Below are 10035 nucleotides of genomic sequence, written 5' to 3'. Positions count from 1 at the left end.
CGGAAGGGTGTTGGGCTGTCGGACTCGGGGACCTCTCGCTCTGTTCTTACTGGCGTGGTTGGTCTCTGCAAGACAGGGGCCGACACGCGTCGAGGTTCTGGCGCTGGTGCGTTATCGCTCTCGCGGCGGATGCCGGGGCCCTCGGAGGCGCGCTTCTCCCTCTGAATCCGCTGCATTAAGCCGGAAATTTGCCCTTTATACCATTCACTAGGCGGGTTAGTTGGGTTTGCGGCGTGGATCGAGTGAACTCACGATCTGCCGGACTTTCGGCGGTCTTTGTCTTGCTGCGGCTGTGTCTGTGGCCTCGTTTGTGGTTCTGGTTCTGGTCGTGCCTCTGACTCTGGCTCTGGACGACGTTCCGCTGGAACAGGCGATTCCGCTGGGGCGGCCGCTGTGGGCGTCTCCTGGATGTTGGCCTCTGCAGCGGCCCCAGCTCCCACACTCTCATTAAAACTATCCTTCGACGCAAAAAACTCCGCGTGGAACTCCTCCGTGCTCGGCTGCTTCCGCAAGTCCTCGTTGATCTCATCGCTGCGCTTGGCGATCCAACCCACCGCGCGCGGGATAAACTTCTGCCACCGATACACGCTCTTCAGCACGCGCAGCACGTAGCCCTCATTCTCGGCCAGCAGCTCGCGCACATCCGCGTAGCGTTCCAACGCGGCGTCGCGAAACCGCGCAGGCAGAGGTGCATCCACACCACCGAGGCCGTCCAAATCGAACCCGCGAAGCGGCGCATCCTCGCCAGGATGCTCCAGAAAGAAGGCACTCTCCAGAGCCTCCACCGGATTAAACACCGGATCACCCTGGCGGTCCTCGATGTGCATGATCAACGACTGCGTGCGGATCTCCAGCGCCAGCTGGAACGTCTCCATTGCCAGCGCGCTCTCGCCGGCGGCGCGGCTCTGCGACGCGTCCTCGTGCGCGATATCGTTCATGAACGCCGACGGGAACGAGTCCGCGACATTGGCGACCGCGCGCCGAAACGGCACCCAGTCAGCGGCGAGGAGGAGCTCGCGCGCAAAGAGCGCGCAGTTCGCCTTGTGCAGGATGCCGTCGGCGGACCACGCCGTCGACATGCGCCGGCTCTCGAGCAGCTCGTAGAACAGCCGGTGCACCTCCGCGACGTCGATGTACGCCGCGTGCGAGAAGTTCTGCGTCTCGCCGGTCAGCTTGGACACGCGGCGGCGGAACTGCAGGTGCTGCAGGCTCTTGGAGTCGGCGAGCTTCTTCGCCAGCTCGGCGACGCTGCCGGTCTTGGCGGCTGGGAGCACGAAGTCGAGCACGCCCGTCGCGTAGGACTCCAGGTCGGGGAGCGTGTAGAGCATCATCTGCGGGTCGAGCTCGGACTCGTGCTCCGACACGCGGATGGTCGTGCCGGTGATGTTGCCTGCATCTTCTGGCGACCCGGGGACGAATCGGCCAGTGGATTTGCGGGGGGATTTGTATGGGGATTCTTCCGGGAGGACTTCCAGGCCTGGGATTGTGAGTTTTGGATGTTCTGGATGCGGCTATGGGTGGAGCATGGGTGTAATGGTATTTGTTGTGATGGTGATGTGGTGATGTTCGGCTGGCATCACATCGCGGGTGCCAACCACCCGTTCGGTCATCAGACAAGGAATGTACTTACTCTGACCCGTCATTCGTCGCTTACTTTGCGTCCACATGCGACCTCCAGACGACTGACCGACATCTTTGACAATGGATGTCTCCCGCTCCCGACTCTGACTCCTGGTGACGCGTCGGGGCGGACTGGCCATCACGTCGACCACAACAACAACAAAACAAGAAGGTGTGGGGCCGTTGATGTATGAAGAGCGTGTCTGGGTGTCTATACGACTAAATGTGAACCAAAATAGGCACTTTGGGGATGGAAAATGATGGGGATGGATGGAGGGAGGTGACGGGAAGGAGGAAGACCCTGAATGACGAGGTTTGCGAGGAAAGACAAATCGCTTTGTTGGGATTTGCTGTTGGGTGCAGTCTAAGATAGGGTATTGCTGAGTCATCGGCCATATTGGTGCCTCAGGCATAATTATAACCCCAAACCCTAAACCGCAACCCAAAACCCCTACGAGGAGAAACCCATTCTAAACCCTTACCCTTCGGTGTCAGGCAGGCAGGACCATCACGCCCCGCCTGCTTATTTTTGACATGTTTTTCGCCCCATCGCAATAAATGTCATCCTATGGATCGTGGTTCTTTAATGAATGGACGCTCACTTAATCCTGGCAAGTGCAGCTTTAGCGGACCTTTATCTAGGACCTCAATATACCGGGCCACCGAAAGACAGACAATAGATATCTTTAATAGTCGATACCGCATTGATGATTCCCTATAGCAGCTCCAATATCGTAGCTTTCCGAGGCAGTATTCCACGCATAGCTAGTTCTGTAGTATGTCAAATGCCTTTCTATGGGTCTCTGTCCATACCCAGCACTTGCTCTTATTACCTTTCTGGCTTCTACACAGCCAAGTATGATTATTTCTCGAACTCAAGCAGATTGATGTCGCAAAAACCTGTCCCATAAGGCTGGGCTCACACACCAGAAGCACTACAGAGTAAGGACAAAACAGCTATACAGTAGGTCATTGGATTCATAGGTTACCGCCATAAGGCATTCATACACCAGCACATAGGCATGGGCAGATAGGACAGCTCCGCGCGGGGATCATGGTTTCGACATATTATAGCTACAAGCTCTATTATACAAGAATGTCCAATTAGTGAGCATGCCATCTAATAGAGCGCTTCTATCAGGTAAATGGCCCCGAACAGCAAGAAAGCGGTGGCACCGCCCAGCGTCACTGCATCAGTTAGCATCATTCAACATAACCATTAGAATGGGACACATACCAACACGCATGCTGACTCGACCAGCAATAGCACTTCCTCCGATGACGGCGGCGGCAGTGCAGAGGCCATGTCCGGTAATGGCACCCACGGTGACCCACCAGTAGTCCTGACCGGCCGCCATGGCAATCGTCGCAATCTGACTACGATCGCCCCATTCTCCCAGGAAGGTCATCGCAAACGTCTGGACCCAAGCAGGACTGAGGAGAAGCGAAAACAGGTTGTTCATTCCCACGAGGACATCGTTCAACCGACGACCAGGCGCCGGGGACGAGTCACGCGAAGACGAAGACGACAGACTCTCCGGAGGCGACGGCAGACGGTTCGTGGACCGGGACTTGCGGCGTCCAGTGCGTCCGGATTCAAGCGCGTGAGGAGTCACCGAGGAACGACGGCGGTTCATACGGAGCTGTTGATGTTCCTTCTCCTCCAGCTCCATTTCGACCTCCTTCATCTCCTCGCCGACACCCTCGTCCGGCGACATCTCGCGCCCCTCCTTCAGCATTTTCAGTCCGAAGATGAAGAACAGCACCGCCGCCATGATCTTGGTGAACGACTTGGGAATCAGGGTTGGGACGGCGTGTCCCAGCACGGCGGAAAGCACAGTCATGCCAATGAGAGCAGCGAAGGCGGCGGAGAAAACCAGCAAGCGAGGGTGACGCATCGCCATCAGCGCGGCGACAAGGAAGGTCTTGTCGCCGATTTCCGACACCACAATCATGGTAAACGAGAACAAGAGCGAGTGAAGCGGACTGCCTTCCTCTCCGCTAGTGCCGTCGATGATGTTACTGTTGGTGTCGAGACCGAGAGGATCCTCCGCCACGGGGGCAGGTGACTTGGGGTGAGGGATATCGTATGGTTTTTGCGGCAGATCAGCCGGTTTCTCGAGCACTCCCAACGACGAGTCTCCGCTCGAGCTCTTCGAGTCTTTCGAATCTTTCGAGTCCTTCGTATCCTTGGATTCTTTAGAAACCGTCTCGTCGCTGGAGGTGGGGAGCTTCTGTTGTTCACTATGCGGCAGAAGGAGGAGCCTCCTTCGGACTGTCCGGCTTCTTCTCCTCCGTGTTCGAGGGACCACGAAGCTTCTCCGACACTCCGCCCTCTGTGCCACGCGTGCCCTCTTTCGGGCCTGTCCGGTGCGGATCATCCATGACCCCGTCATTCGAGTAGGGAATCGGCTTGCCATCGGGGCCTAAGTGCTCAGAGCTGCCGGCACCCGCCATTTCATCAGCAGGTTTGGCAGTGCCCGTCTTCTTGCGGTCACGCTCCGCACTGGTCTCCACCCACGGACCAGCGTGTGGTCGTCCATCGCGGCCGTCCACGGGGGCGTCCAGCGTCACCTTTGAGGAGGCCTTGGGGGCAGTCAGACCATCTAGGTCAGCGACTGTGTTGGAGTGGGGGGCATTGCGCTCGAGCAGAGCGGCATCGGCAGAGGCAACATCTGCGGCGACGGATGAGATTGCGGGGAGGAGGAAGAGGACAAATGACGAGACGTTTTGGAGCTTCATCGTGGGCGCGACGGAAAAATTAAAAAGATATCGAAGAACGGAGTATAATAAGACGAATAGATTCCGAATGGAATTATGGGCTGAGGCCCATGGAGAAATGAATGAGGCGTTGGCGTCGCGTCCGCAGTCGACGATCGAGTTGAAGAAGGGAAGGAACGGTCACTGATCGCCGATCATCAGGCGACGACAGTCAATCGAGGAGATTGCGAGAAGGTGACACGCAACGAAGGAAAAATTAAATACAATGTAGGGCGAGAAGAACTAAGTCCACGAGAAAGAAAGGGCGCCGCGAAGATGGAGGAGGAGAACAGGAGGATCTTTTTTGGCTGGCCGCAAAGGGGCAACCAACAACGCCTCCACATCACGTGATCTCACACTTGTCCGCTTGCGGCTGTTTTTCTCCTTGCTCGATTGTTACATGTTACGTTTGTTTCTGTGCTACGGTGCCCCTTACCACAGGTTATATTCCGTACCTATCCCCTAGTAAATTTTCTTCTAGCATTATGTGAAGGTATGTGGTGCGGGCATCCTGACATGAGGACACGCAACGCGAAGAGACAAGGTTATTTTAGCTCGAGGGCTGGCCTATTTTTGTCCGCCAAGGCTGAGAGGATCCACTGCCCTATCTACAAGTAGACAGGATGATACACACAGTAAAAGAGTAGACGTTGTGTTGGCCAGACTTGCTCAGACTGACAATGCAATATCTACTCCTCTCAATGGCACGAATCACTTTATTCCCTCCATCTTCACTCCACCATGGAGCCCCCTAATTCCTTTCACAAAGAGCACTTCCACTCAGATGGCAACGCGCAAGACAGCTCTTGTCCCTCGCTCACTGAATCCATCCACTCCGAAGACCATCGTGAGATCCCAATCTGGCTTAGTATCTTCTTTGGAATCCCTGTCCCCGCCAATCCACGACTCGACCATGCCCGATGTCCCGCCTACCCCCAAAACAGATCTTCAAACCATTCGACGTATATACCCCTAATACCGTACATACGTACTGACTGTATGCAGTCTGGTGCAGGCTCACGCACGTGCATCGGCAAGAATATCAGTCTCTTGGAGATGTCCAAGGTCCTTCCGCACTTGTACCGCAAGTTCGAATTCAAGCTTGCCCCCCTGGGGAGATGGTGACGTATGAAGATTAGTTTGTCAAGCAGAAGTTCAAGTGCTATGTCAAACTACGGGACTCTTCCTGATGGATTCTGGAGAGTAGTATGCGATGTCGGTCAGAGGTGCCTATCTTGAAGGGTTATTACATTTCAGATTGAAAATCCACACAGCAGAAAATAAGGAGCGAATAATATTATGGCTGTATAGCCTAGCTACATACTCTATCAATATAGCGGCAAAATTACTTAAGGAGAGAATAAGACGGCGCTCTTGCTTCACCCTCGGCCCCATCAAATCACCCCTTGTCGGCTTCTCTCAGAGCGCGTGCGGACTGTGACCTAAAGATCTAACAAGTAGACACGGTGGCGTACTCGGTCACCCACTCAATCTCCGTAGTCCACATAGTCTCGACAACCCCCAGAGTCTGGTGCGCACCGGTGGCACACTGGTACTCGGTCTGCCAGACAGTTTCTGTAACCGGGTGCGGCAACTCAGTCGTGATCGTGACCAGTTCGCTGGGGTTGCACATCGCCCCGAGACAGGTGGTGATGGTCGTAGGGGTCGAAGTCGTCTCCGGCGGGTTGAAGGTGATGGTAGCGACTTCGCTGGGTTGACAGCTTTCCTTGAAGCAGGTGGTGATGAACGGCACGGAGGTAGTGAGGGTGGACGCCTCGCCGGGCTGGCAGGTCTCCTTGGCGCAGGTCGTAATGGCCGTGGTCTCCCAGGTCACGCTGGGGCCGGGAGGAGTGGTGATGTGGGCGGGTGGGACTCGGGTGGTTTGGATGGGGTACCGCCGTGGTGATGGTTTCCAACTCTCCGGGCTGGCAGGACTCCTTGGTACAAGTGACAATGGTGGTAGTAGTCCAGGAGCTGTTTCCATAAGGAGGTGCACTGACGGTTGGGACCGGGGTAGTCGGGTGGGGCACCTTCGTGGTAATAGTACTGAGCTCTCCGGGCTGGCAGGACTCCTTGGTGCAGGTAACGATAGTGGTAGTAGTCCAAGAGGTGTCTCCTCGTACGGGGGTGTGGTGAGGGCTGCAGCCGGGGTAGTTGAGCAAGGCACTTCAGTGGTGATGGTGGCTAGCTCGCCAGGTTTGCAAGTCTCCTTGGTGCAAGTAACAATAGTAGTAGTGGTCCAAGAGGTATTTCCATAAGGAGGAGTGGTAATAGTTGTGGCCGGGGTGGTCGAGCATGGGACCTCAGTGGTGATGGTGTCCAATTCACCCGGCTTGCAGGACTTCTTAGTACAGGTGACGATAGTAGTAGTAGTCCAGGAAGTGTTTCCATAAGGAGGAGTGGTAATAGCTGGAGGGGTGGTGGAGCAGGGCACAGTAGTAGTGATGGTATCCAGTTCACCCGGCTTGCAGACAGTGGTCTTGGTGCAGGTCGTGATGGTAGTGGTGGTCATAGACGGCCCCGGTACCCCCGTACTGAGAGGAGGAGTAACGTGAGGAGTGCTTGGCCCCGTACTGAGAGGCGGAGTAACGGGAGGAATGCTTGCCCCCGTACTGAGAGGGGGGGTGACATGAGAAGTGCTTGAAGACGACTCCGATGCCGAAGGGCTCGTCCCGGACTTGGAGCTCGAGACTGAGCTGGAAGTCGAGTTTGTTGCCCGGAAATACAGATTGCGGTCATGACGCCAGGCCCGTCGGACATAGTCCGGGTTTCCTTGGACCGCACAAGCCCAGAGGACGAGAACGAAAGTGACGATGGTCTGACAGCGGAACATCATGGTTACTGAAGCTTGCAGCGAGCGGAATGGAAACGAATGGATGGGTTGCCAACATCATGTCGGGAGCTGGCTATTTATCTTGTCGTCCACAGCGTCGTGGTTCTGATCGCGGACAGGGGATTCTGTGTCTTGATGTCATGATCTAGAGGATTATATTGGCTGTGGAGCAGGAGTAAGACAAGAAGAGGAATTAATATATTGTTTGAGGTTCTACAGCGTGTCTAGGCAGCATGTCGCCGACGGATTGCTGTTTCCGGCATGCCAAGCTCAGGCACTAGATGGTCGGCCACAGCCATCTCCCGATGAACTAGATGGACTATATCGGCCTACAATGAACCGATTGGTCTGAGAAAGCCACCGGAGAGTGGATTTCCGATAGAGAATGTGACCTTGCTGTCTTACTTGCTCGTGGTTGGCAGTTTCGGCCCGAAGCGTGCGCAGCACCATCGCTCGATTCTCTGGCCGGAAAGACCATCAATGCGACGTGGAGAAGTGATTTTAATGATGTAGGAGGCTGATAATGGCCTGATCAAATAGAAAGCTCCATGGACTTTGTCAAGCATTCAGCTCTAATGATCCATCCCGTCGTCCGGGGCCTTTCACATTCCAGCAAAAAATCCACCACGTTGCCACTTAATATGGATGTCCAGAGTTATAGCTGCCAAAATCAGTATTCTATCTTGTCAATATGTCCAGTGGATTCTTTTCTGACGGAAGATTTGTCGAAAGAGGCAGATATCCGTTTCTCCCACAGATTAAGGAACAAACATAATCAGTGTACTACTGTGACATCGAACTGCTGAAGCCGCCGCAAATATGCAGTGATATCCGTATACAGATGCGGAACGCCTTCTTTTCATATGGCCGCATGAAGATGGCCTAGACAGCACGACTGACTGGTGGGAGTCACATATAATTCTCTGTGGCACGATTGGAGATGGGTCTCCATAGCTCTACCCACGGTAGATTCGTCATCAGTCTCCTCTTTACTAGAAACGTCCGAACATGTGTAGACTGAAATATTACATACTGCACAAGTATGCACAACTCCCTGCGTTGCACAAAGATATCCCGACCGTCCGATTCCGTAATATTAGAAGCAGCAGTCTCTAAGTCTATTAACGTACTATATCTCTTCTCAGGATTATGTACTATGGTACCAATCTACAACCCACCCATGCCCAATCAATAACTTCCTGGCTCCCTCCCACTTATTTCACCCGTTTCTTATCATATCTGAAAACGCACATAGTGGGCCAGACCTGCAACATGACAGCTCCAAGCATCATGCAACCACCAAAAATCTGCGCGCGCAGGAAATTTGCCTCATCCAGGTTGACCAACGCGCCGGCGATGGGCGTTCCCGCCAACGACCCAAACGAACTGATCCCCCACATCATACCCATTCGTGTACCTAGGTAATTCGAATCAGGGCAGAATGTCGGATGCGCGACGATCGATGTTGGCGCTGTGACGAGCACGCCGCTGAGGAAACCCCAGTAGCATGCCCAAACGATGAACCCGGGGACGTTGGACACGGCGATCCAGGTGAAGATGGCGACCATGGCGGCGGCCGTGCAGAAAAAGAGAATTGCGATAGGCTTAACACGCGTTCCCGCGAGGTACGGAACGGTTCGTCCGAATGCGGATGCGGCGTTAACGATCGAGACCATGTACAGCGAGAGGCTTTTGCTCGTGTGGAGGGCTGCGCGGGCGAACGACGGGATGTAGAAGATCGGGACGTAGTATCCCAGCATCACGAGAAGTAACGACACTGACAGTAGCATGAAGGGGGCTTCTGTGAGGGCTTTGCGCTCGATCAGGCTGCGGGCAACGGTTCGCTTTCCGGGGCGGCGACAGAGGATCACGATGGTGACGATGCCGAGGAACAGGTTGATGAAGCCAATGCAGCGGACAGCCCACGGGAATCCGACTTTGGGTTGTAGCTGGCGGAACATGATGGGAAAGATGACGCTGCCCACGCTCGACCCGATCGAGGCGCATCCAATGGCGATGGGTCGTCTCGTCGTGAAGTATGAAGATATTACCACCAGCGCGGGGATGTAGGCGATTCCTCCTCCCATTCCAACGCAGAAGCCTTGCGCTAGTAATACCTGTTTCGGTGAGACATGATGCCTTTCTCGTCTTGTAGAGTGACTTACCTGGTAGTATTGGGTGGCCAGGCTGGTCATCATGATCCCAAAGACGACCAAGAACGTCCCAGACACGATCAACGTGCGAAGATATCCAGAATCGACCAGCGGCCCCGTCACAATGCCAACCATGACAATCAACGTGGCCTGGACACTGCCCACCCACGAGAGATTAGACGGCGACTGATCCGGCAATAGCTCAGTCTGATAGAACTCCTGAAAAGCGCCATATGTGGTCAACAGCCCCCTGCCTGTCGTGTTAGAGGATGAGTCTTCAATTGCATACAGGAAGCTCATCACCTACCATGAGTTCACAAAGACACAAAACCCAGCCAACACGCTAAGCCAGCCTTCCAAGCCGCCATTTGGGATCGGCGACTCCTGAGCTGCATTCTCAAGCTGGCCAGGAGGACAGTCCGTCGACTTCTCCTCAGGAGGTTCTGTATCTGATTTCTCTATCCCCATACCTGTGTCTCCCACTCCAGACAGATCATGTCGGGCAGCTCCGATGCGCCAAAGGAGCCCCCGGTTAGTTATAACCCCCGCATAGTGGAGAAGACGCCCATGGGGTTTTTGTTTCCGTTACTTAATGGGAATACGCGCTTCCTCGGGCAGGGCCGGCGGCACTTGGCATCGGCACGCAGTCCCGGAGGATCATGTCCATGG

At 54.8% G+C, this 10035-nt stretch overlaps 4 protein-coding genes across 4 annotated transcripts; all 4 read right to left on the bottom strand.

Annotated features, from left to right (window-relative positions):
• Window positions 1–248: 248 nt before the first annotated feature.
• On the bottom strand, window positions 249–2033 carry ATEG_08715 (uncharacterized protein; the record flags this gene model as incomplete). Its single annotated transcript, XM_001217300.1, has 2 exons — window positions 249–1477; window positions 1631–2033. 2 exons carry the CDS (start codon window positions 2031–2033, stop codon window positions 249–251), a joined length of 1632 nt encoding a protein of 543 aa, XP_001217301.1.
• A 707-nt stretch (window positions 2034–2740) lies between these two features.
• Window positions 2741–4040, bottom strand: ATEG_08714 (TMEM165/GDT1 family protein; the record flags this gene model as incomplete). Its single annotated transcript, XM_001217299.1, has 2 exons — window positions 2741–2808; window positions 2858–4040. The coding sequence occupies 2 exons, from the start codon at window positions 4038–4040 to the stop codon at window positions 2741–2743; spliced, it is 1251 nt and encodes a 416-aa protein (XP_001217300.1).
• Window positions 4041–5830: 1790 nt separating this feature from the next.
• Window positions 5831–7216, bottom strand: ATEG_08713 (uncharacterized protein; the record flags this gene model as incomplete). Its single annotated transcript, XM_001217298.1, has 1 exon — window positions 5831–7216. One exon carries the CDS (start codon window positions 7214–7216, stop codon window positions 5831–5833), a length of 1386 nt encoding a protein of 461 aa, XP_001217299.1.
• Window positions 7217–8427: 1211 nt separating this feature from the next.
• Window positions 8428–9834, bottom strand: ATEG_08712 (putative MFS monocarboxylate transporter; the record flags this gene model as incomplete). The annotated part of the gene is made up of 3 exons (XM_001217297.1): window positions 8428–9330; window positions 9379–9616; window positions 9674–9834. 3 exons carry the CDS (start codon window positions 9832–9834, stop codon window positions 8428–8430), a joined length of 1302 nt encoding a protein of 433 aa, XP_001217298.1.
• Between the last annotated feature and the right edge of the window lie 201 nt (window positions 9835–10035).

Source organism: Aspergillus terreus, genomic scaffold (assembly GCF_000149615.1).
Source record: "Aspergillus terreus NIH2624 scaffold_13 genomic scaffold, whole genome shotgun sequence".
Taxonomy (NCBI): Eukaryota; Fungi; Ascomycota; class Eurotiomycetes; order Eurotiales; family Aspergillaceae; genus Aspergillus; species Aspergillus terreus.
The sequence above is the reverse complement of the archived record's forward strand: the minus strand, read 5'-3'. Positions and strand labels throughout refer to the sequence as shown.